This window comes from Corylus avellana, chromosome 2 (assembly GCF_965113065.1).
Source record: "Corylus avellana chromosome 2, dhCorAvel1.hap1.2, whole genome shotgun sequence".
Taxonomy (NCBI): domain Eukaryota; kingdom Viridiplantae; phylum Streptophyta; class Magnoliopsida; order Fagales; family Betulaceae; genus Corylus; species Corylus avellana.
Genome location: NC_142491.1, coordinates 35,058,825 through 35,086,343, shown reverse-complemented (window position 1 = coordinate 35,086,343; position 27,519 = coordinate 35,058,825). Strand labels below are relative to the sequence as shown.

At 39.2% G+C, this 27,519-nt stretch overlaps 2 protein-coding genes across 2 annotated transcripts; one reads left to right on the top strand and one right to left on the bottom strand.

Annotated features, from left to right (window-relative positions):
* The first annotated feature begins 10,909 nt into the window (after positions 1 to 10,909).
* On the top strand, positions 10,910 to 17,602 carry LOC132167575 (adenylyl cyclase). The gene is made up of 12 exons (XM_059578586.2): positions 10,910 to 11,194; positions 11,614 to 11,721; positions 11,798 to 11,836; positions 11,920 to 12,074; positions 12,414 to 12,507; positions 12,788 to 12,858; positions 12,955 to 13,061; positions 14,822 to 14,943; positions 15,908 to 15,996; positions 16,158 to 16,217; positions 16,747 to 16,851; positions 16,935 to 17,602. The coding sequence occupies exons 1-12, from the start codon at positions 11,035 to 11,037 to the stop codon at positions 17,052 to 17,054; spliced, it is 1,230 nt and encodes a 409-aa protein (XP_059434569.2). The 5' UTR covers positions 10,910 to 11,034; the 3' UTR covers positions 17,055 to 17,602.
* A 1,878-nt stretch (positions 17,603 to 19,480) lies between these two features.
* LOC132162808 (CASP-like protein 1E1) lies at positions 19,481 to 22,456 on the bottom strand. Its single transcript, XM_059573038.2, has 2 exons — positions 22,109 to 22,456; positions 19,481 to 19,996 (listed from the first exon to the last, which is right to left on the bottom strand). The coding sequence occupies exons 1-2, from the start codon at positions 22,384 to 22,386 to the stop codon at positions 19,660 to 19,662; spliced, it is 615 nt and encodes a 204-aa protein (XP_059429021.2). The 5' UTR covers positions 22,387 to 22,456; the 3' UTR covers positions 19,481 to 19,659.
* Between the last annotated feature and the right edge of the window lie 5,063 nt (positions 22,457 to 27,519).

Genomic DNA, 27,519 nt, shown 5'->3' with positions numbered 1-27,519 from the left:
TCGAAGCTTCAACAACTTCGGACCATGTAGTTTTGGTGATGTATTTGGCTGGGCAACGATATGGACAATCAAAGGGTTGGAGATTTCGTTTTGAAGCTAGTTGGGCTCTAGAGCGGGGCTACAAGGAGGCTTGTTCACGTGCATGGAATCAACCCTTTAGTACTGGCGATAATTGGACACAAATCGTTCTTAAATTGTCTAGTTGCAAATATGGCATATCCAAATGGAAAACGAAGGAGCATGGGTCAACAACGACATCCATCACACAGTTGAAACAAAGGCTAAATTCGGTACATGTCAGAGACTTTACACAGGTTGGGAAGGAGGCTAAACAGATTAAGTAGGAAATTGAATTTCTCTTGGATCAAGAGGATACGAAATGGAAGTAGAGGGCAAAGGCTAATTGGCTTAGGCATGGAGATCGCAATACCAAAAATTCTATCATGCGTGTGCAAATCAAAGGCGTAAATTAAATCAGACTCTCAAGATCGAAGATGAAGAAGGTGCAAGTTGGGAATCTCCAAATGAAATTCAGGTAGCTTTTGTTAATTATTTCTCTGGTATATTTTCTGTTGGCCCCACAAGAGACATGGAGCCGTGTATGCAGCCCCTAAGCCAAAGAGTTACGGAGACCATGAATGATGATTTATTAAAGGTTTTCATAAAAGAGGTAGTCGGCAATGCTCTCAAACAAATGGCACCTTTTAAGGCTCCGGGTCCCAACGGACTACCTACTGGTTTTTTCCAGAACCATTGGGAGCTAAATGGCGATGAGGTATGTCAGGCTGTTATTGATACTCTTAATTCGGGTGTTATGCGCCACTCTTTGAATATGACGAATATAGCCTTAATTCTAAGGTGAAGAACCCATCGTGTGTTACAAAATTTAGGCTAAGTTTGTGTAATGTCTTATACAAATTAATTTCCAAGGTTCTTGCTAATAGATTGAAGAAAATTTTGCCATCAATAATTTCCCACATGTAGAGTGCCTTCATCCCAGGCAGGCTCATAACTGATAATATTTTAGTTGCCTACGAGACCTTACATACGATGCATACAAGGTTCATAGGGAAGAAGGGCGTTATGGCAGTTAAGTTGGATATAAGTAAAGCTTATGACCAGGTGGAGTGGAGATTTTTGGAGGAAACTATGAGGCGTATGAGTTTTGCTACTAGATGTGTATATGGTTAATTATGATGTGTGTGACAACAGTACAATACGCAGTTTTGGTGAATGGGAATCCATGTGAGTGTATTATCCCTACAAGGGGACTTAGGCAGGGGGATCCCATTTCACCATACCCGTTTCTTATTTGTGTAGAGGCTCTGAGCTCTATGGTGTCTAAAGCAAATAGTGAGGGTTCTCTTATAGGTGTTCCAACTTCTAAATATGGACCCCGGATAAGCCATCTTTTCTTTGCTGATGACAGCTTGCTTTTTTGCAGGAGTACACTCTCACAATGGAATCATTTGACCCATCTATTACGGATGTATGAAGAAGCCTCGGGTCAGCTGCTAAATTGTAATAAGACTGCTATTTTTTTTAGCAAGAATACTTCTCAAGAGGCCCGAGATGAGATTGTTGAGGTGGCAGGGATCCCAGTGACACAACGATATGATACCTATTTGGGTTTACCAGCTTTGGTGGGAAAGTCAAGAACAGCTACTTTCAAGAACCTTAAAGATAGAGTATGGAAGAGGTTGCAGGATTGGAAAATCAAATTCCTCTCTCAAGCAAGGAAGGAAATCTTGCTTAAGGCAGTTATTCAAGCCATTCCTACCTATAGTATGAACGTTTTTCTTCTTCCAAAATCTTTGTGTTTAGAGATTAATTCTCTTATGCAACATTTTTGGTGGGGGCACCAAAACAAGTCGCGTATGCATTGGAAAGTGCAAGACAGAGGAGATAGTTCAATTTGCTGGAATTGCCACGAGATTATAGCTAGGATAAATGACATGAGGGGGGGGGGGGGGGGACTTTTTAAATCCTAATATACTAGTACAGCGTGCTGAAAAGTCCATTGAAGAATTTACAACTACAACGTGTGTGAGAAAGACAGACCAGCTACCGCCAACAATGCCTCAGATCTAGCGTTGGAGTGCTCTGATAAGTGCCAAATATTGTATATTTGGATCCCTTTATTTACATTAGTTAATCCTTTAGCTGTGTCGTTATTTAATATTTTGTGTTAGTTTTGTGTTTTTAGTGTTTTGTAGGTCATTGAAGAAAAACTGCAGCTTTAAAGGGAAAAATGCGAAGTTTGAAAGAAAGCATACTTTGAGAAGACCTAGATTGTGTGGTTAAGTCTAACCAAATCCAAGAAAAGGTTAAATCAGATTCAAGTTCAGATTGAATAAGATTTTGGATCGGATTCAAATTCTGCACATATCTTAGTATTTTGACCATAACTCTCCGCTCAAATATCGGATTGAAGTGATTCCAACGGCATTAGAAAGCTAGCTCAAAATAATACAATTTGTTGTGAAATAGGATTTTCGTAATTCTGACAGTTTCTATGCCAAAATCGCCCCTCAATTAAAGGACACAAATCTGGACGAATCCTATTCCGATTTCAGACTTCTATTTTAACTGGGAGACAGACCTCCGAATTATCTAGGTTTACTTGGGCTTCTAGGACTTCCCTAAGCCTATAAATAAACTTCTTTGCATTCAAGAAAAGCGACACAATCCCAGAGAGCAAAATTCTTTTGTTTAGTTTTTCTTTAGGTTTAGGTTTAGATTTTATTTTTATGTGGAGCTAAATTCCCAACTAAGGTTGGGGATGAAGCCTCACCGATGAAGAACATCAACACTTTTATGTAAGTTTTTATTATTCTGATTTTATTGAGTTTTATATTTCAATTGTTTTACTTCTAATCAATTGTATGGAGTGATTCTTGGATATCTCTTGTGATTTAAGGATACATGTGATGATTTGAGATAATTTCATATGATTGATTGCTTGGCTTTTAACTCATAAAAATTGGATATCCCTTGTGATTTGTTCTACGGATACATCTGGTGTTTCAATTGAATTTGGATTCCTTTTGTGATTTGGTCAATGAATGGATACATTGGATGGTTTTGATTAATTCTTTGAAGCATAGTAAAACATATCTATGATTTAATTTGTGAGAACTTCGGATTAATATTGATGAACATAAAGTATGTTGTTATGATTTGGTGAGTGTGAATTCCCAAACCTTAGTACCTTTATCCTTAGATTTACTTATTTTATTTAGTTTATGTTTATCCTTTAATTTTCAAAACTCAAAAATCAAAACCCTTTTGGAACTAGATTAGGATTTAATTAGTTTAGATATAAATTGCTCTTTCAAAAATACAATTCTCTGTGGGATCGACCGCGCACTTGCAATCCATTAAACTACAATTGATTCGTGCACTTGCGAGTTAAATAAATTTGCACAACATGCTCCACTTCCCGAATGGTTGAAGGTGAATTAGGATACTTCGACAAAGAAGAACAAAGGGTGGATGGGTTATGGGGGTGCTGGTGTGGGATCAGAAGGGCTTAGTGGTTGCAGCACAGTGTAAAACAATTATGGGAAGTCTTGACCCAACGTTGGCTAAGGCTAGGGTGGCACTATTGGTGAATGGCGATCCAACTTTGCAAAACACTGGGCTTCAGGCTGGTTCATTTCGAAGGTGATTCGCAGGTAATGGTAGATGGGATTAATTCTTCGGAAGGGGATTGGAGTAGAAAAGGGCTTATAGGGGAAGATATCAAATTCGAGCTCCAAGCCTTTCCTCAATGGCAGATGACCTTCGTCCCCAGGGACGGAAATCAAGTTGGACGTGCTCTATCTAAGGTAGTTACCAAAGCTATCGTAAACCAACAATGGATTTAAGACTCCTGATTGTATTAATGATATTATTATGATGGAGCACACTGATCTATATTCTTGAGATTATTCTGAGAATGCACTATTTCTTTCTAAAAAAGAAAATGGGTTGGAGGATATATTTTTTGAAGGAAATTTCTGTCCTTTATTAAAAAACAAGAAAGTTGAGATGGGAGGCACGTGTCATGCTTTTATTGGTATGATGCGAGAGAAGATAATAACTCACAAGTCTTTCATTAAAAGCCAAATGAAAATTAAAAGCCAAATGATGTCGGTCTCACAGGGGTTGTGGAGGACTTCTTTCGTAAAAGTCATGTCACCTCTCTAGCTAGAACTCTAACCAACAAATATTCTCTCTAGGCACCTAAAACCCTAGATGAGAAGTATCTTACTCTAAGTCGGGCTTCTCGACTGTGGAAGGAATTTCAGTGCTGCTGTTAACGTATCTCGTGAATCGTTGCATGCATGATGGAGGATCTGACAAGTAAGTGGGAAAACCTATCCCTTATGGAGGAGGAGAATATAGAACTGGAAGCAAATATTCAGGATCTGGACAAAGCAAAGCAATATGGGAAATTCTGTTTGGTGGGGAAGTTGTCCGCAGATCGGGCTGTGAGTAAGGAGATGATCTGCACAAAACTGTGTAGGAATTGGAAATCGGCTGGAAACGTTGTCTTCAAAGTTTTAGGGGAAAATTTTTTTCTGGTGGAATTTGAAAACACTGCAGACAAAAATCGTGCCTTGGAAGGTTGACCCTGGGCTTTTGAGGGCAGTTTGTCTCTGGTGGAAAACTACGATGGGTTTAAATCCCCAGCACAGATTCCTTTTGAGAAGGTTGCGTTCTGGATCCGAATGCATGGTTTACCACTGGCTTGCATGAGTTTGGCGATTGGGCGACAGATTGGGAACTCAATTGGGGAGGTTGAAGCGGTTGATGTTGATCAAAAGGGGATGGGCTGGGGTGAGTTCTTACGGGTCAAGGTTCAAATTGATTTGAGTAAGCCACTCCCGAGGGGAAGAATGCTGAAAGTCAGAGGGTCCCAAAGCGGATATCTTTCAAAAATGAAAAACTCCCAAAATACTGCTATCACTGTGGGCTCATCAAACATGGAGTTACCGGTTGTTCCAAAAAGAGCCAATACAGAGCATAGGATTCCAATACAGAATACGGCCCATGGTTGCGGGCACCATCCCCTGCCTGGCACTTCAGAGGTAGATTTGAGATACCTTTGGATAACCTGGAGTCCAGATACCACTTCTCTGAGGGAAGGAGTGGGAAGGAGGAACACCGAAGCCAGTCCCTTGCTCCAAAAAGGTGGTCAAGACGAAGCCCGGAGCACGGCGGCGTTTTCCATGACACCGTGGCGAGCAAGGAAAGGGTATCAAAGGAAATCATATTCTGGTCACGTGAGCCTTCGCCGGAAGATGTTCAGGAGAACACACGAAAGGAAAGTGGAGCCACAGCTTTCAATTCCAAAAGTGATGATTGTGCAGAAAATCAAAGCATTAACCCAATGGTGAAAAATAAGGAGGTGACGGAGCCTGATGAAGATCTTGGAGGTAATACGGAAAAAAAGGTGATCTCGCAAGTGAAGGAGCCATCTATGGGGACACTAAGCGGGAATCATGGAGATATTATGCATGTTGATCTTACTGCCATGGGGGATGTGGGAGCCAAATTTGTTTACGTGAAACACTGAGTCACCATTGGAAGCTCAGAATCAGGCCCAGTTAGTGGGCCAAGGTCAGTGGAACTCCAAATGGGCCCAAACGAAAAAGGACCTAAATACATTGGGTTCTTAGTGGCTGACGTGGAACAAAAATTAAAAGGAGTTGTGGGGGAGATGCCATCAGCTCGAAGACGCGCCAGTGAAGGCTCAGTGCCAAATTTATGGAGATGGAAAATAAGAGAAGGGCAAGAAAACTCCACTGTGATGCAGAAAGCTAATTCAAATGGGAAACGAAAAAAGCCAGAAGAAGTGGAAGAGGGGAAATGAGCTGTCTTGATAAAAAAAGGGAGGCATATTGGTGAGTGTCCAAAAAAATCAAATAACTCTAATAAAAAGGATGATGATTTGGGATCGGGAGTGGCGGTGGCTGTGGCACAGCCCCGCTGAGGGCTTGGAAAACCTCAGACAGTTCGGGACCTCTACCGGATGGTAAAGGTGAAGAAGCCCATCTTGGTATTCCTTATGGAAACCAAGCTACGAAGTAACAAAATGGAGAAGGTTCGGTGGAAACTGGGATTTAACAATATGTTCGTGGTGGACTGTGTGGGCAAAAGTGGGGGCCTGGCGATGCTGTGGCAAAACGAAGCAGGGGCGGAAATTCAAAACTTTAGCCGCAGACATATAAACGCCACTGTGAATTATCCTACGGGTACCCCTCCATGGAAGCTCACCTGTTTTTACGGACACCTCGAGGCTTGTAAAAGGGCGGAAGCTTGGGATTTGCTGACCCACATTTCACGGATGGAGCCGGAGCCGTGGATTTGCTTTGGATATTTTAATGAAATTGTTAGCTTGTCTGAAAAATGGGGAGGAAGCGGACGACAACGAGGTTTGATGGAAGCTTTTCAAAAAACTTTGGAGGACTGTTCACTTGCTGATTTGGGTTATAGGGGTCCAAAGTATACTTGGACTAATTGCAAAGAAGACAAACAATTTACAAAAGAGCGGCTTGATCGTGTAATTGCCAACCGAAGTTGGTGTGACTTAAATCGGGAAGTGGATGTCGTTGTGGGGGCAGCACTTAGTTCTAACCACTCACCAATTTTCATAAATCTGTTGGGAGGTGTTTATGGACAGCAAGGGCAGAAACTATTCAAGTATGAAGCACATTGGGAGTCTGAGACAAAATGCCATGAAATAATAACTCAAGCTTGGGAGGATTGGGGCACTCAAATTGACCCGTGGCAGAATCTTGGTAGGCGTATTGAGAGGTGTAAAAAGGGACTTCAAAAGTGGAACAATGCAGAAGTGGGCCAGCCAAAAAAATTGATGGAAAATAAAATGAAGCTTTTCCGTGAGATGCAAGGTAAGGAGGAGGAGCCGAACAAGGAGTCTACCAAACAGCTCCAAGAAGACATACATGTTTTGCTTGAGAAAGATGAATGGCGATGGAAGCAATGGGCAAAAATCGAGTGGTTAAAACAAGGTGATAAAAACTCAAAGTTTTTTCACGCATGTGCTAATCAGAGGCGAGCTAGAAATAAAATCCGTGCTATTCAGGATGAACATGGGCGAATTGCAGAGACACAAGAGGAGATTGGGGGCATTTTTGTGGACTATTTTATGGGGCAGTTCACGGCAGGGGAGTTGGGGAATATGGAAGAATGTGTGGGTGCCAAAGCTAGCCGGGTCACAGAGGAGATGAATGGAAGATTGCTGCAACCTTTTTCTGCGAATGAGATGAGGATTGCTCTCTTTCAGATGGCTCCGCTTAAAGCACCAGGACCGGATGGACTGACGGTAGGTTTCTTTCAAAAACATTGGAACACTGTGGGACCTGAGGTTAGTAAAGCCATTCTTCATACACTGGAATGTGGATTGATCCCCAATGATTTGAATGATACCTTTATAGCTTTAATCCCCAAATCCAAAAACCCCAAGGTAGTTAATGAGTTTCGACCCATTAGCTTGTGTAACGTCTTGTACAAAATTATTTCAAAAATTCTAGCTAATAGATTGAAGATAATATTGCCCCATATTATCTCCCCAACTCAGAGTGCCTTCATACCTGGGCGTCTGATTACAGATAATGTATTAGCCGCTTATGAGACACTACTTACAATGAAAACCAGAATGCGAGGTAAGAAAGGGTATATGGCAGTAAAGATTGATATGAGCAAAGCATATGATAGGGTGGAGTGGCATTTTCTGCAAGAGGTAATGAGTCGGATGGGGTTTGCTCCATAATGGATCAATTTAGTGATGATGTGTGTGCGATCGGTCCACTATTCTATGTTGGTGAATGGAATCCCTACAGGAAATTTTGTCCCATCCCCAGGTATTAGGCAAGGGGATCTCATATCTCCTTACTTGTTTATTATTTGTGCAGAGGCCCTGAGCTCACTATTGACACAAGCTGATCGGGAGGGTGTGTTAACAGGGGCTCCTACTTCCAGACGAGGTCCCCACCTTAACCACCTATTTTTTGCTGACGATAGCTTGCTTTTTTGTAGAGCAGATTGTGCCATTGGACCCGCTTGACGAATATACTCAAGACTTATGAGGTAGCATCGGGGCAAAGGCTGAATGCTTCAAAAACGGCAATCCTCTTCAGCCAAAATACCCGCTCGGAGGTGAAGCAACATATAATTGAGGTGTCAGGTGTTCCTAGCTCCCAAAGATATGACAAGTATCTAGGTCTCCCGGTGTTGGTAAAGACCGGGAGACCTAGATACTTCAAGACTGGAAGGTAAAATTGCTCTCGCAGGCGGGGAAAGAAGTTTTATTAAAGGCCGTGATACAAGCCATCCCGACATATTGTATGAGTCTCTTCATGCTCCCCAAAGGGCTACGCTCCGAAATTAATTCAATAATGCAAAGATTTTGGTGGGGAAATCAGTCTTCCGGATCTGGGATTCATTGGTTGAATTGGAGTAAAATGGGAGAAGCTAAAAACTGTGGCGGAATGGGATTCCGGGATTTTAAGTGCTTTAATAAAGCACTCTTGGCGAAACAATATTGGAGGTTGTGGAATTTGCCGAATAGTTTAGTCTCTCAAATTATGGCGGCCAAATATTACCCTCATGGTTCAGCACTAGAGGCCCAATTGGGGAATAAGCCGTCGTTTGCATGGAGAAGTATATGGGGGTCGGGTGATCTGCTGAAAGATGGGTTGGTGTGGAGGATCGGCAACGGTTTCACTACAAAAATATGGAAAGACAAATGGGTCCCAATCCCAGACAGTTTTTCCATCCAATCACCGCCATAACTCCTTGAACCAAATGCAACAGTGCAAGAGCTAATTGACCAGGATACACGTTGGTGGAATGTGGGGCGTCTTGAGCAACTGTTCAGTCCAGAGGAGATACAAGCCATTATGACAATTCCAATAAGCTGTACAAACAAAGTTGATGTCTTGATTTGGAGGGGAACGAAGACGGGCTCTTTCTCTGTTAGAAGTGCATACTTTATTGCAAAGTCTATGGAGGTGAGAGCACGAGCAAGCAGCTCTATAGGGGCACAAAACAGTGAGGTTTGGAGGCTTATCTGGAAGCTACAGATTCCTAACATGGAGAAAACTTTTCTTTGGAGAGCTTGTCACGACATTCTCCCTACCAAAGAAAATCTGCACCGAAGAAAGATAATAAGCGAACCTTTTTGCCCACTCTGTGAACTAGAAATAGAATCCAGTTTTCATGCCCTTTGGGATTGTCCCTCTGTGCGGGATGTGTGGAGCGCATGCGGGACAAAAATCCAAAAGAGTTGTTTCATTGGGCTAGAATTTTTGGAGGTGGTAAATGGAATTTTTCAAAAATGTGTGGAGGAGGATATTCACCTCTTTGTTAGGATCGCAAGAAAGATTTGGGGTAGAAGAAATGAAGTGGTCCACGGAGGCCTGTTTACCCACCCAAACGTTTTGGTCCAATGAGCAAAGGCAGCGTTAAATGCATTCAAAGAAGCCAATTTGCAAACAGATCATGGAAGGGAAGAGGTTAGCAGGTTACATGTAGCCAAATGGGTAGGACCCAACCCAGGGTGGATAAAGATCAATTGGGACGCTGCAGTGTGCATCAAACAGGGCATTTTCGGCATGAGGGCAGTAGCTCGCGATGGGGAGGGCACTGTGTTGGCGGCACACTGTCTGGTGGGGCGGGGTTCCTTGGATCCCTACGCTGCAGAGGCTTGGGCGGGTGTACAAGCTGCATGATGGGGACTGGAGCTTGGGTTCAACGTGATCCAGTTTGAAGGGGACGCCCAAAATGTAGTAGCAGCTTTCAACTCCAGAGACCCGAACTGGAGTAAGATTGGGCACCTTGTAGAAGACATGCACTAGTTTTTGAGCAACTTTTCCCAGTGGAAGGTGGATGCTGAGTCGTGAAGCCAATATGGCAGCCCATATCTTAGCCAAAATGGCGGTTTCTCATGGACGGGATAGAGTATGGGTCGGGGTTATCCCTGGTTGTATACGTGAGATTGTTCTTTTAGAGCAATCTGATATTATTGCTTGATTATCCATTAATAATATCTGATTTTCCATCAAAAAAAAAAAAAAGAAAAGAAAAATATGATGACAAGACTTATTTGTTACAAGACCAAAACTCAAATCTTTATTTATCAAAATTAGAAATTTAAGTCATTATTTTATCATAAGTGTTGGGAATTGGGCCGCCAATACCACAGGGCCACAAAGCACACCTACATAGGCCCAAAAAATCGGCCAGTAAGTTAAAAACAGGTTCAAAAACCCAGTTCCATTATGCAACAAGCAACAAGGAATCCACTCCAACAGCAATGAAGTTCTTACATTGCCATGTAACCTACAACGCAAAAATACACTTCTAAAATAAAGGATGTTAGGTGGTTAAAAACATGTTTGAGTGTGCGTTCGAGGGATTTAAAAATGCGTGTAATACTTATAAAGTTTGTTTGAAAAAAAAAAAAAAAGTACCCATTTGATAAAGAAAATTGAAAACACTTTTAAAGGTCCAAATAGCCAAATGCATTTTTGGAAAAAGTTTTATTTTTAAGCTTTTGCAAAAAAAAAAAAAAAAAAACGTTTTTTTACGTAAAAACTTTATTTTTCAAATACAATTCCTAGTCTTGGCCATCTTGTTTGTTTTAAAAAAAAAAAAAAAAAAAAAAAAATGTCTGGGCCATCTTGTAAGTAATAATAATATTATTATTATTATTTTAAAATATAAGACTGAATATAAAAAGTGACAAAAATGTGGATCAAAAAACCTATGGAATTTCTAAAATATTATATCGTGTAAATTTTTTAAAATTTTAACAGTTGATTTCAAATCGAATGATGAGTACTTATCATATTTGACAAATATTGGCGCAGGTCCACAGGAACAACCCAGAACCGGCGGTCCAGCTACACATATCCCTCGTTCTTCCCCCACTAAACCCTGATCTCTGTGGTACCTTGGCTCAGCGCTCTCTCCCTCTAAACCCAACACGCCCTCAACTCGGCTCTAACTCGGTCCCTCGAAGCCATGCAAGTGTTCTCGAACGCTCGCAGACTCTCTAGGGCTTTTAAATCTCCGATTCTTCTCTACTCGGACCGATTTCTCGTTCCCGATATTCCAACCGTCGAAGCTCCTCTTCAATGTCCGAGTCACCGCAGCTTCTCTTCCCTCACACCCTGGTGCTCAGGTTATCTCAACATTGGATGCTCTCTCTCTCACTCTCTATATATGTATATTGTTTGGTTGCCGAGAAATCTTTAGGAAAAAAAGTATGGAAATGACTTTGAATCTTAGGTTCTATCTTATGGTTTGTTGGGAAGGAAGAATAGGCTGACCTAACTGTACTGAGATTTTAAATCTTTATGCTTTGTTGCTTAATATTATGTTTGGTTGCCGATGAAACTGACGAAATAAAAGAAAAGGCAAAGAAGATAGTGAAAGGGGATACTTGAGGGGAATCGGAAGGTTTATTTGACGAAGCTATCATACTTGTTTGTTCTCGAGTAATGTGTTAAGATTTTCAACTCTACAATTTCTCAGCAACCGATCAGAGTTTATATGTGGATGAATGATTTTGTAACATCAAGATGTTGAAACAATGAACAGGGACGATTCAAAGCAGTCATTTGCATATGGCACAGCGCCCAATGTATTCGGTAACGTCGAGGGCATGTTTTTCTTCGGAAGCGAGTACCACCGAAAGCAGTCCCACAGGTAATTGACTTATCTTGTTTTTGAGATTGTTCTTGAAGCTAGTTTGATGATGTCCGCTTTAAATTGTTGAGTGCAGTTGCTGTGAAAGCGAGTACCACCGAAACCAATCCCACAGGTAATTGACTTATCTGGTCGATTGTTTTTGAGGTTGTTCTTGAAGCTAGTTTGATGATGTCCGCTTTAAATTGTTGAGTGCAGTTGCTGTGAAGGAGCTGTATGACAAAATGCTTGAATCTGTGGTTGTCAAAAGATCGATGCCCCCAAATGCTTGGTTGTGGTCGTTGATTGAAAATTGCAAAAGCCACGATGACATTAAACTTCTGTTCGACATCTTGGAGAACCTCCGAAGATTTGTAAGTTTCTGCAGCTTCTTAATTTTCGGACTTATTAACAAAAATGGCAAAGCCTTCAAATACAAAAAGTATGCAAGAGACATAACCTAAAGGCATTTGAAATATAAAAAAGCTAACAAGATCTAAAATATTCGAAGAAGAGAGGTTAAAAATATAAGCTACAGCCCAATCTAAATGAGAACTCAAAAAAGAGGATTTCAAATAGAGCACATTGGACTCGCAATCCTCAAAAAGGTGGAAATTCCTTTCTCTCCGAATGCTCCACATTATCAGACGTTTTGTAATTTGCATTTGATATGTAGATTTTAAATTGTTGATAGTCTATGCTTTTGGTTGCAGAGACTGTCAAATCTTCGTATTCATGCCAATTTTAATTGCAATCTATGCCGAGAAATTACTAAGACGTGCGCACGTGTAGGGGCCCTTGACTTTGGTATGCTGTAATGAATTTGTATTCTATGCTTGACTTTGACTTCTTTCTATATTTCAACATCCATTCTGCTAATTGCTCTTTGTTATTCAAAGCTAGTTTGCTTTACTAGCTGATTCGTTACACCGAGACATTGAGGAATCATGCAGCTCAATTGCTGCTCTTGCATTGTGCTTTTGGAACTTTGCACTTGCAATACTACTTCTTTAAATTATATTCTGAAGTGTCATGCAGTGCGTGCTATACAATTTTATCAAAGATTATTTAGCTTAAATGTGTGTAGGGAAGAAGGCCTTGTGGAAGCATAATGTGTATGGCTTGACTCCTAGTATTGGATCTGCCCACCATTTACTGGTATTAACCCACCTTTGACCCGTTTATCAATTTATTTCGGGTCCTCTTGTATTCGTATTTTGGCATATAATAATGTTTGTTGTAATTCAACTGCAGTTATATGCTAAAACTCACAATGATGCTAAACTCATGGTGGAAATAATGAGACTTGTGAAGAGGAATGGCTTACCATTGCAACCTGGTACAGCAGATATTGTTTTCAGGTATTTTAGTTGTAACTTATGACTGGTTCATGCTTTTGCTTCGCTCCCCAGAAAACACTAAATGCTCCATTTCCATTTTTTTTTTTCGGTGTCAATTCTGAATTAAAATTCTATGGATTTTGAACTTTAGTTGGAATGGACTGGACCACATAAAATTCTCTGCTACATTTAGAATTGAAGTTTATTTTTTTTCCAGTTTGCCTGGCTACTGTTCGGTTGGACCTAAGAAGCTGAAATGTGTTCTTGGGTACAAATATCTAGGTTTTGATTTAGATCTGTGTGGGGGTTACAAGCATGTGTATATATGTTTATGATTATACTTGGGTTGCGTTTGTTTCAACTTAAAATGGTTTATGTGGGAAAATGTGTTTAGTTGAAAATATTGTCAGGGAAAATCATTGATTTTTCCATTGTTTGGTGGAGACCCTCCAAATAATATCAAAAATGTTTTTCGCTGTTTGGTTGGTATTACAAATATTTTCCCATTGTTACTTATCAATTTTTTTAAAAAAAAATTATCAAAAAATAGTTTCCCATTGGTACTAAAAAACCAATTGGAAACTACTCAAAATAATTGGATAATGCCAAATAACGCCATCAACAATTTTTATTTTTTTTTATTTTTTTTGTAATCCTACAAAAAAACATAGATTGTGAGGGGGAATTGCGATGGGGGATGTAATGACTTAGGGAAAAGCGTTAGCTACATTTGCGTTATTACTCTAGAATGACTAGTCAATTTGGAGTTTCCCTAGAATCACGTATAAAATCCAATTTCACAATAAGTAATGTGGGACTTAGCACCCATGAGCATCTCTTAGAGTCGGTTACTCATATTTTCCCAATATGGAATTGGGGTGTTACAAATTCTCCCCTTTAACCCTTGACGTCATTGTTAGGGTTATGTCGTGCGGTTCTGACCGTACCACATGGGATTACTAGGTGGCTCTAATACCACGACAGAGTAGAGACGATGGCGAGCAGCAATTGGAGGAGGTGGCATTGGGGGAAGGCGGTGGCTAAGTTTCTTTGTGCGGGTGGGGGTCGGCTTAGGGGAGGCTTAGGGGAGGAATGTTGGGACAGGGTAAGGGGGATGGTGGCTGAGAGGCGGAGGGGGTTGTCCTTTGGTGGAAGGGGCAACTGTCCTTTACGATGGTGGGTGGTGTTGCAGTTCGGGGAGAGGGTGGTGGGAGAGAGAGGGGGAGACAAGCTTCGGAAAATGGCTTACGCATATAGTGGCATAAGCTTTAGAGGTGTGAGCCATTTTCCTCCCTACAATGGTAAATTTGTTGTTGACTTGGAAATCAATTTCTGGTGACCAGTATTTTTTGTCCACACCAATCACCAGAAAATGGGGAAAACCTTTTCCAGAAAACGTTTTACCCCGAAACAAACACATTTTCTAGAAAATGTTTTACCTGAAAACAAACACAGCCTTAGATAGGTTGGATCATTGTTTGATTAATGAGACCTATTGGGTCTGAATCTTTGATCTTTAAATTGAGCTTTTGCCGCCGTGTGCTACAAATATAATATCTTAATCCCTTGAAATCCCTTGCCTTAAATATGTTACATCCTGACTTTGTTCAGTCAAGTATAACGATCTAGAACAAACTCAGTATGTGGATAGTGGAGCTATCTGGTTGGGAAGAAAATTGATACTTATTGATTTATTTGAAAGGTTTTTGTTTCTTTTTCCAATATAGCTTTGGCTGTTCTTAAAATGATTTTGATCTTCTATTTGATTTGACTAATTGCAGCATTTGTTACAATATGGATAATTGGAAGTTGATGTCCAATTACTCAAAAAGGTTTGTCAAGGCTGGAGTAAAACTGCGACAAACCACATTTAATGTATGGATGGAATTTGCTGCAAAAATAGGTCTCTGCAAATTTCATGTACAACATTTGTGTTTATGATTTATATCTGTATTTACTGTCTGAATGTGGATGGTGGTAGTGGTTGGTAGGAGGGATTTTGCATAGGACTTGAAGTCAGCCATAAAGTTCCACAAAATCTGATATCTTCGGTTTTACATGAATTCATATGTTTGTATACTCAATATGTGCTTGGCTTGTATCCTGTTTTGGAACTTTTACACTGTATTTCTCTTATGGTTGTCTTCCTCCGTCCCAAAATGGGTATTGTTTTCCTTTTTTGATATTACCCAAAATGAGCGCCCACTTTCTAAAAGTCAAACAATTACATCTTCATCTTCATATATTACCCTTGCAATTTGAAGAAACAAGAAAACACTCATTAAAATCATGCAATGTGCAGCTGACACTTATTTTGGGATGGAAAGTGTGTTGATTGGTTAGTTTTAGTCAAGCTAGATAACGGAGATATTGTTTTTAGATATTAATGGACATAAAGAGTATTTGGCTAGTAAACATCAGTGACCATGAGGGATGTATATTTATATTAATTTGAGACATGAACCCTTGGTCTTTGTTACTTCATTCAGGCCAATCGTCCAGTAACCTTGAATGAATTCCTGGTGCATGGGGATTGTGATGATATCTAAATCAGTTCTTCCTCATCCAGTTCGGATGCAGTTGAAGGATTTCTTAGAAGCAAAACATTAGCACCCATTTTTTTTTTTTACCCCCAAAAAAAGTATTATTTATGTTGCTAGTGGCATCTCTATGAGTCATGTCAATGTTTTCATAGTTATGCCATCCTTTGGTTACGAATAATACTTTCTTGATTCTGGGGCAGGTAGCTTCTTTAAAGCTATAGCCTTTCTGGAAGACTTTATTGAATTCAAATCTATATATTGGAATTAAGTCATTCGCCGAACCTCTTTTTCTTTTATAATGCGTTTCAAGTTTCTCATTTGTAGGAGACACTGAGACACTTTGGAAAATTGAGAAATTGAGATCTGAGTCAATGAAGCAGCACACTCTTGCGACTGGGTTTTCATGTGCTAAGGTAACAAATCTGATATCATCAAGTTGATCTCTGGTTGTGTGAAAATTTATTTTGGTATCTAAAATGTAATGTGGTTACCAAGTTTTTTTGCGCTCAGTATAATGCAACTTCTCATAGTAAGGACTAAGGCCTCTATAAACTTGTGTTTTATGCCCTTGCAGGGTTTTCTATTGGAACGTAAGCCTGGTGATGCTGCTGACATCATTCAAGTCTTAAATAAGGTGCCTACTATTTTTTGGGATTGGATGATATTGTCAAACAATTTGTTCTCTCTCCCCCCCAACAAAAAAAAAAAAGAAGTCACCCTGCCGTAATATTGAAAGAAAGTCAAGACTGCTAAGTCTCCATGGCTATCAAATCTTTCAACCAGATAAAACAACTATATTTGCATATAACCAGTATAACCCACATCATGGCTAGATGCCCTTAGGCAGTGCTGATTATAGTGATAAACATGCAGAGGGGGAAAAATGCTTTCCAATTTTTCTGTGGGGGGTGCAGGTTTTGTTGATTGAACTTCGTAATTAAGGGCTCAGCATCATATAGAATGCATCTTAATGTTGATTTTTAATTTCTTAAATAACTTACGTGCCAGTGCCAGTGCCAGTGTTGGTCGTGCCAAATTATCCAAATTACTACCCAATATAGCTACATCAGTAACATAATAATAGTTGCTTGTATGAATGGGAAAGATATTGGGAGTTGACAAATGATCTTTTCGTATGTTACTTTATTGTTTGTTCTCGGCAGAGTTTACCTGATGCCAAGAAATCAGGCATCATGGCTGAAACCCAAAAGCTGGTAAACGAGTGGCCTTTGGAGGTTATCAAGCACCAAGAAAAGAAGGATAAGAAGGTACTCCTTTTAATAATTTAAAGATTTAAACTTCTAAAACGTAAGCTTAAGCATTTCTGTCCCTGTTGTGTTCTATCTACCAGGCATTAGCCAAATCTTTGAAATCAGACATTCCTGCTATGGTTAGTGGTCTATTAAACATGGGTATAGAGGCTAGAGTAAATCTTGAAGTTCTAACCGGGAAAGACGGCATTCTGCAATGAAGAAAATGGAGGTTGAAAGTTCAGATCTAAAGCTTTGCGCACTCTCTGTATCCTATACCAGAGAGACGGCCATGTGTTTCAACCAGTACTGGTTGAGAATGAGCACTTCAATAATTTTCATATTACCAAAACACTTCTGAAGTCCTCGTGAGCATCCTCTGACCACAACAAATATCTTTGCTCTCTTTTTTGGATGTAATTCTTTTGCATTGATCAGCTCTGCGATTGTTGCTATTCATTTGTCTGTTATAACCTTGTCATCGTGTATATCTGCTGGTAGATTAGATGGACATTGCCATAGAATTTTGGTGGGTTTTAGTTGGAAGGAGAGGATCAGAATCTCTGATTTATCTGGGTGATTTTATAAACCAATTGATGGGCCTCTGCTTTCCGGGAGCATTTTAAGACCTTGATTTCAAATTTCTGTGAGATAGAACTAAATGCAGAGGTCCCAAATTTAGACTTCTGTTATGGAGTTGATCTTGATCGCACTTATTCTGTATCAACATGTTGTTATCAGTGCCGTACATGCAGTATTAGGAGTGTTAGTGTGGTCTGATACTGGTTTATCCTTTCTAGTTACAGCATATGATTTAAAAGTGCCATGAAATACCAGATCTTCAAATTCATTGAACCCCGTGAACGGTATGTTTTGACAAGAAGGTAATGCACCAAAAGAAAATGTTCAAATATCACCGAATATGATAAAAAATTTTAGGGAAAAATCTTATTTAGCCTCTAGTTTTTTATTCTATTTGAATTTAGTCAGTGAGTTTCTGATTTTAATAATATAATACTTGGGTTTTGTTCAAGCTTAAAAGAGGTCTTTTTGTTCTTTTACTGCCAAAGTTAACGGTTTCTCATGTGACATGTCAGCATCCATGTTAGCACCCTAATGCAATACCATGTTAGCAAGTGCGAAGTCATTCATTGGAAAAAAAAGTCACCTGACACTTCAGTGTCTATGTTTAGTTACGAACAACAGCATTAACAATAACAAAGATGCTAAAGAGCAGACGAGACATGAAAGATGAAGAAGTCTTTTGTTTTATTTTTTGTTTTTGTTTTTTCTATGAATGACTTGGCACTTGCTAATGTGACATAGCATTGTTGTGCCGACATGGATGCTGATGAGCCATATGAGACAGATGACAACTTTGGTGGTAAAGTAACATAGGAATCAATTTTAAACTTGGGCAAAACCATACGATTGTATTTTTGAAATTGGAAGCCCAAGAACTACATACAAATGGGATGAAAACTTATGGACTAAATATGATTTTTCTCAAATTGTTTATTTCCTCAAATATTATCAATTATAAATACAAGTAGGCGAGCCATCTATGCTTGGTAGGGCTGGGCAAAAACCCGCCCAACCCGCAAACCCGCCCCGATCCGCCCCGCCCCGCGCGGATTTTGAGTGTATTTTTGCGGGTACGGGTGGATTTTTCCCAACCCGCGCGGGGCGGGGCGGGGCGCGGGTTTTGAAATCTTTTTCTTGCGGGTACCCGCCCTGCCCCGCCCCGCCCCGCCCAGCCCACATAGGTATAAAATATAAAAAACCCTAACCCTAACATATTTTTCTAGCTAGCGCCGTTTCTCACTTTCTCCTCTCTCTCGTCTCTCACGCTTCTATCTTCTATCTTCTCTCTTGCTCTCTCTCCATCTTTCATCTCCTTCTCTCTTCGTCTACGCCGCCGCTCGACATCCTCCGGCCATGGGCTACTGCGCCGCTCCTACCTCGAGACCACGATCCAGGTTTTTTTCTCTCTCTCAAGAGATCTCAAGTTTTTAGTCTAGATTTCAAATTATTTTTCTCCCTCGTCCAGATTTAATTCCAAGTTCTTTGGTTTAGGTTTGATTCAAGGGTTCTGATGTAGGTTGTGTAACTTGGGTTTGTTTAGGAGGAGAAGAAATTTGCAGAAGAGATGAAACGAAAAAGAGAGAAAGAAAGACAACAAGCCGGCGGAGAAAAGAAAGGAGAGGATCTGAGGAAGAGAAAACCCAACCCGCACAACCCGCAAAACCCGCCCCGATCTACCCCGCCCCGCAACACCCGAACCCGTGCGGATTTTCTTGCTTGTGCTCGGGTGGCGGGTTGGAATTTGTAGAACCCGCACTGTGCGGGGCGGGTGAGAAAAATGGGGATACCCGCCCCGCCCCGACCCGTGCCCACCCCTAATGCTTGGAGCAAGGTAAGAGATGAAAACTAACACAACTTATTCGTAATAAGTTTCTTGTGGGTCAACCCCCTCGTGGGAGGGTTGCAAGCCATAACAGTCAACTCGGCTCTTGTTAATTGCAAGTTATTTTGGGCCAATCCTTACAGTAATTGCAAGTTGACAAGCCCGCAAAAATGGTGCATTGTGCCCTCAGCTCTTGTTGGGGCAAAAAAACGAAGAAGCCCTACTATCCAAGACAGTTGAGACTAACAATTTATAATTTATTCATTTCGTCCCTTGAGGGAAATCTGGCCAAACGAAAGAGTAGGATTTTATAATTTACTCCCAATTTCTAACGAAAATAGGGATTTACACAACCAGAAATGAACTCATCACATTATTAAGGAACCCAATAATCTGGTAAAAAGCTTGACCATTTTACACTAAGATTTTCCTTGGCCTCTCAAAGCAGAAAAGACAACTATCAAGAGAAATGCAAGTGATCCAAGCAGAGAAAACACCGCAGCTGCTACCACTTGATGACAAAATTTTCCAAACACGTTACACACTTTTTCCCACTGCAGGTGAGAATTCCCTTGGTACCCAATTAAGCCAACCGCGATGGTGGCTCCGAGGCCAGAGAAGAGCAACGCCGCCATTACCGCATCGAGGATGATGATCATCGACTTTAAGATGTGACTTGCACCCCCGCTTGTGACTATAAGGACTAGAGAGAGGGCTGCATATGAACATGCCATAATATTTGCCACCACAAAATACCTAGTACACAAACCACACAAAACAACGTTAATGGAAATGAATAATTATTAACTCATAATATGGTTCAGTTTGTTAACAAACGCTTTAAATTTTAGAATGTGTTTTTTTTTTTTTTTTTTGAAAAAGTGTTTCAATGTGACATAAAAGTGAAAGTAGTTTTGCGTTGTTTGTAACTTTGTTAACGTATTTATTTTAAATATAAAGATAGTTCTACAACTCAATCATTATCATAAGATAATTCCTTAAACTTCTAAACCAAATCAACTTCAAGAGATAAAGTAATATAGGATAATTACTGATTCCATGTGGGACAATAAACTTAATTCCTACCCTCTTACATATCTTTACTTCTTCATTTTATAAAGGAGCCATGGTGGGGTGAGGGACTGAGGGCAGGCAATTACCCACCATGGCTCCTCAAAAAAAATATTATTTTTACATAGATAAAAATGTAAAAATATTATTTAATATAAAGAAAATGTATTGTCCCTCCCACTTGGGTCAGCTATTTTTCCTTTTTTCATTTAGTTTCTCCCTCTCTAATATACACATAAAATATTTAATCTTAAAGTATTTGTTTAAAAAGTGGAAAAAAAAAAAATTGTAATAGCAACCTAGCTAGGTAGATTCAACAAGAAGTTGTTCACGAGTGAAAAATTGAAGTTGAAAGGTGGTGTGTCACATGTTGAAAGGTGGTGCGTCACATGTGGGCTCGTAGACGCAGTGTACTTTATAGGTGAATAATGTGTAATATAAATGTTTCCAAGATGTAGCTCAATCAGTTGCGACTACGCTTAATAAAACGATGATCACTAGTTTGAATCTCTCTTTCTCCTCTTGTGCGGACTGCTTTTAAGATTACCAATAAATTAAAAGTCAAAAAGTCAATAATGATAATCTCAAATTCAACAATAATTTTAAAAGTTACATCATAATTGAACACTAAAAAAACACTTAACATTTCTCAATAAATAATAACAGAAAACTACTTCAACGGCCTATAAGTTTGGATCTTTCTCTTAATTGGAGCATGGAGAAAGGGCAACAATATTGACGGCGCCAGCATCTACTACCAATCACATCCCAAAATGGCAATTCAACCAAACCCATAAATGCCGAATCCACCAAAAAACCAAAAATTTAACAAAGACCCACAATTAACACAACTTTAAGAAAACGTCTTTCACTTCTCCCTGTGTTTTCTTTTTTTAAAAAATAAAAATAAAAAAAAAATTAAAGAGTGACTGATCTGTTAATGACGCTAGTGTTTGATTTATTAAAATAATGCTATATACTCAATTCTCTTATGATTTTTATTTACATTGCTTTGACGTTGTAGTACTTATTAACCTTTAGATAAGTTTTTATTTAAAAAATAAATAAAAAAATTAGGGGCGGATGAGCACGACCACAATAGACACTTTACGAAAAGATAGATGTTGTGGCAGATTTTTAAGTCTTTAGATCATCTTTATCTTTTACGGAATGATATTAATCGCCTGCATCCGCTATCCACACATGCGGTGTGGTAATTGCATACCCTTTATATATAATATATTATATTTAATAAATTCAACAAAACGACGTTGATTTGGTGTATAGGTTATGAACAAGCTCAAAACACTAAAAATTGGTTAAAATTATTTTCAAAATTGTCTAAAATAGGCCATAATAAAAACCCAAAGAAAACCTAAGTGATTAAAATTGGCCCAAAAGCCTATTATCTAATATATATGTGGATATTATCCAAAAAGAATAAAAAAAAAATGTGGATAACAGTTTCAACCGCAATAACCGCACACGCAGTTAGTAAAACCATGTTAGTAAAACCATGTATAGTACGGATGTAGATATCTGATATCAGCAAGTGAATATCGGAAATACTTTTTTTTTTTTTTTTTTCATTTTTTGGAATATCAAAAATAATTAACCGCGCGCATTTGCATCCCATAAACTCCCCTACCAAGAATGTGCTGTCTTTCTTGCAACTTGCAGTTAAATAACGAGAAAATGGAAGGGAAAAAGGTCTCATTTATTTTTTGGTTTTTTCTTGTATCAAGTGAAAGTAAAAGAAAAATCAGAGTAGTTAAGAGGAAAAGATGAGTTACTTACACGAAGGCAGACAAGTAATGCCACCTAGCAGTAACGGGAACATCGAGAGGTGGGAGGGTTGAGAGAAGCTGAATGGGAACAACCTTAGTCTGTTTGTCCACTCCAAGAAGTATAGCAGCCACCAAAGTGAACACCAACCCCAAAACCCTCACAACTAGCAGCGCACAACTACCACTCCTTCCTCTTCCCTGCTGCTTTCCCACCTTCCCCCCTCTATTCTCCACCCCATCCATCCCATTCCCACCCATAATATTGCTGCCCTTGTTCTCACTCTCCATTTTCACAAAATATCCTCAGCTCAGAGAGAGAGACAAGCTAGGAAAGCAGTAGGGGAAGCTGCCTTAAATAGAGGGGATAAGATGAAATGAAGAGGTAGGGATAAAATAAGTGAGTAGGGAAAAGGGTGGGTTTTGGTCAAAGTGAAGTGTGAACATGTTTACGTGTAGGCATTGAAGGCAAGGAGGTGTGTTTGAAAAGGAATTGAAAAAGAGAGTCCACCGCAACTATAATAGATTTAATTGATGTAAAATATATATATATATATATATATATATATATTTTGTAATAATTTTTTTATTTAAATAGTAAAAAAAAATAGGATTAAATACTAAATTAGTCCCTGTAGTTTAATAACTTTATTTTTTTTCTTTGTGATTTCATTTTTATTATAAGAGGTCCCTTTGGTTTTGATAATAGACCAAGTTAGTCTTCCATCAGTTGACCGTTAGTTGACTTAATGAAATTTCACGTGGACCAATCAAATGTTGACACGTGGCACCTATTTAATTTTAAAAAAAAAATTAAAAAGAAAAATGTATTTTCTAAAATAAAATAAAATAAAAAAAATAAAAAAGATTGGGGGTGGCCGTGCCACCCCCTTGGCCATTTGGGGGTGGCTCGGCCACCCCTTTTGGCCAGGCCACCCCCATCTAGCCGGATGGGGTGGCCGAGCCACCCTCTGGGCACCAGGGGGGTGGCCACCCCCAATCTTTTTTGTTTTTTATTTTATTTTACAAAATACATTTTTTTTAATTTTAAAAGAAAAAAATAAATTAGGTGCCACGTGTCAACATTTGATTGGTTTACGTGGAATTTCGTTAAGTTAACTAACGGTCAACTGACAGAAGACTAACTTGATCTATTATCAAAATTACAAGAACTTTCTGTGATAAAAATAAAACCACAAAGAAAAAAAAAAAAAGTTATGAAATCACATTAACTAATTTAGTATTTAACCTAAAAAAACAAAAAATATTAGTGTGATATAAAAATTATGAATTTTAGAGTTAATTTTGAGATAAATTTTTTTTTTTATTATTTTTTTTGGCCTTTTGTGATCCAATCCTATAGCGAACATGGCGGCGCCCTATGGATGATGGTATGCGCCGTTGAGAAGTAATTGATTGGACAGGAGCTCTGTCGTGTGAAACCAAGACAAACTATACCTGTCGCTAGAGATGGCATTCAATGGATAATGGACCATGCAGATGGAGGACTGAACAGTCTGAACCCACTCTCTTGTAATAATACCCAATTTTTTAATAGATAGGCCACACAAAAAATCATGCCAATCAACTATATATATATATATATATATATATATGTATATATATATATATAATGGCAGTGAGTGTTACATAGGCATTCAATTTGCGAATTACCTTTACTTTGAAACTCTGCATTCACAACATTGAATCACAAATTATTATTGAGTTTTTTTTTTTTTTCTTTTTTTCTTTTTCTTAAGGGTATTTTTATTATTGAGGGAAGGGACATTGTTAATTGAGTCGTAGTTTGATTAGCATATGTGGACTTTCTCCAATAACTAAACTAAACTAATTAAAATGGAGTTGAAGGAGACAATTAATTCAAAGGGCACTAGAGCTTCAAGGATTCACTTAGCATTCTATTATATATTCTTGAGACATTTTTAACTCAACTAGGTAAAGAATCAACTTTCATACTTGAAAAATACACAATTGAGTGTTAATTACAAATAAAATTGATTGAGCATGGATTTGATTAAAAATTTGATTTCAATGATATGTTACAAGAGAGATAAAAACTTGCCATATTGAAAATTTTCTTAAGTTAAAAGTCATTCCCCACATTCAATTATGAATATATGAATGGCATTTCACAAAATCTAAAAAAACACATAATAAGACTACTAAGCTTCACCCCTAACCCTAGCTAGAGGTTTAGAAACTCATAAACATGAAAATATATTCTTTAATCCAAGTGTTAAGTAAACATCAAATTCAGTTGTAATACCATAAAATTTTAAATAATATAATTAAATGTTAATTAATTTCACTTTATGAAAACCAATCCTCATAATTTAAAATTTAAAATATGGCATGAAATGAGAGTGTAGTATGTAGCACGATTAAAAGAAAGGTTTAGATTCTGAGAGAAGCTCCCGAAGTCTCAAGACGCTCTCTGCTAGGGTTTCATCTCTAGTAGAGAGCGCCGTCGGAAGGGGAGAACCCCTGTTTTCCCCCTCCCCCCTCCTCCCTCTCATCCTCTTCTCCCTCCGCCCTAGAGCTAGCCTATTTACTTGATGTCGCTTGCTTTTTGGGCGTTTTCTTCCTCTCCCTCCCTCTCTGCTCTTTTTCTGATTTTAGGGTTTTTTGGATGCCGATCTTCCATCCTTCTCCATCCGCCGCACTTGTTGTTGGGTCGAGTTTGGCTCCGGTTCGTGTCTTGCCCAATCGACCGCTTGTCACCTGGTCCACCTTGACACGTGCTCCACCACCTTACTACCCGGATCCGCCAATGCCCATCACACCTTTTGCACTAGATCCGTCTCTCCGGATGTGGTTTGATTTCGGTTCTCTCTGGCTGTTTTTTATTTCGTTTCTAGTTGTTTTATTGCATTTCCTTTATGTATGTCTTTTGCCGTGTATTTTGGTGTGTTGTTTTTGTTGCCTACCCTATTTGTCACACTTTGTGACTAATGCTCTTGGGGGATTCACTCAAACTCCCCCCCCCCCCCCCCCCCTCCAGGTTTGTTTTGTGAGCAACGCCGATCTCCTTCGCGCCTGCTCTACCGCCAACCGTCCGCTGTCGAGTCTTTCCTCGTGTCCCCCCGCAATGAGCTCCAACGTGCGCGTCAGACTCCGGCCAGCACGCGATTGGCTTCCTTCCAGCTACCGTTTCCCGCTTAGTGTGATTCTCCAGTTTTTTCCTTATTTTGTTGGTTTCCATTTGTTGTTTGTCCGATTTTTTTTATTATGTTTGTATTTTTGTTTTAGTCCCTTCATTTCCCTGTACGCTTTTATTTCTTGTTTTTTGTTTGTAATAAGGCTCTTTCCCCTCTCGATCTGCATGTGTGATGCTCTTTAGGTTATTTGCTATGGTTCAGACCTTTGGATTGTGGATGTGAACGTTACCCTGGCTTTCGGGTCGAGGAGGAAGAGTTTCGGTTGGAGGTTTGTCTACCCTCAGTTTCAAGGAATAAGCACTACCTATGCATTAGTTTGAGTCTGTTTGGCACAGATCTGTTTTTTAATATATAGATTAGTCATGGGTTAGTGGATTGGTTTTGGGTCTAGAATGTAATACGTCATCTGTGACGCTTGTAATCTCGTAACTTTGGCTATAATTGCTTATAAGAGCTTTATGCTCATGATGATTTTTATGAATGAGACTGATATAGATTCCCTTTTTTTAAAAAAAAAAAAAAAAAAAAAAAAAAAAAAGGGTATAGTATGTAGCATTACTCTTGGCTTTTATTATGATTTTAAGAGACGTTTGATTTTAGTTGTCCTTTTCTAATAATTGATGATGTGACACGCTAAACAATTAATCCCTCGTTGAAAAGATTAATTATCCACATTGAAGAGATGTAACTACTAAGTCTCATATTAATTTCTTAAATGGATGATTGTTGCAAATTAATGACATCTCCATCTCCTCAATGGTCCTTTGACAAAAAAACAAAAGAAGAAAAACTAGAAAAAGACAAAATGGATTACATTTCGTGGATACATTAATTTGAAATTGATGTGAATCAAACTCTAATCATGTTGCATGTGTTCCACTTGCCATAAAAAAATAAAAAAGGAAGCATATGCCCATTTTTGGTGAGATGCAATGTTGATTATGGACCACAGAACATGGTTCCAGCGGCAAGTAAAGTAAGTTCACAACTAATACTGTTAGAACAGTTTTCAACACGGTGGATGCGCTTTCTTCGGGGTCTTCAATACGTTGTCGTGCACTTAAAATCACTACAAAAAAGTAATATTGTCAAGGGGGTCCCCGAGGAACCGAGAACACTCTGATGCCAAAGTCAGAAAGTTTCTAAGAGAAATATTATGCTTCGGCGCACAATAATTCAATACGCTCAATAATATGTGAAGATATATCAGGATTCAAGATCTTTTAGTACCTTGTGTAAGGGCCTATTTATAGGCTCGGGGAGATGAAGTAGACTTGGACTGGATCTTCTTATTTGAATTGGTTTGAGAGTCCAGAGTTGAGATAGAACTCAACAGCTATCATGTAGAGATAAACATTGAACAAATATCATGTAAAGATAATCTTGAGTAGTCATCTTGTAGAGATAAGTATGACGTCTTTATTCCAATATTATCCTAATTGGAATATAAGACTATCAATTAATTAAATAGTCCTTGCTATTTAATTAATATCTTCATGGGCCTATCATTGGCCATTGGGCCCAGAATTTGGTGGGCTTATAGTGTGAATTTATTCCCAACAGTTACCCCTCAATTCCCTTAGCAGAGGTATTTGGGTAATGGGAATTTAGTCAAAGCCTTCTGGCGGCTTGTTATTTGACCTTGTCCGAGACTCGTGTCTCCCTAGTGAATGTGCTTTGAGCTCGTTAGTTGGAGCTCTTCAACTCTATTTTTGGCATCGCCTGAGTTCCCGGGAACACTCCCCAGCTCTATCTTTTGCACGGGGGTTAAACCCGTCCTAGTTTCGAGATACCCAGGGATCATGCTCGGGTCCCTCTCCAAGTCGTCAAAATAATCCACACCTGCACAATAACCTTTAAGTAGTAATTTATAAGTCTTTCATCAGACTAACATTTGTTCCCCGTTCACCTTGGAGTGATTCCTTGTTTTGTGACTGGATTGTCTTATGTTGCTTGTTTTTAGCCTAAGGTTGTCTCCTTGTCTCATGATTGCCGAGTGTACCCCCCAATTATTTCCTTTGCCCGGGGGCTAAGCTTGTCATATCCTTGAGATACTTGGGGATCATGCCCGGTCATCTCTCAAATGCCCCAAGCATAATAATTTTTAAACAATAATTCACAAGTCTTTCAACAGACTAACCTTTGTTCCCCGTTTGTCTTGGGGTAGCTCATTGTTTTTTACCAGGTTATCTCCCGTTGATTGTTTTTGCCCAAGGTTTTCTCCTTGTCCTTGTTTTAGAGGGTT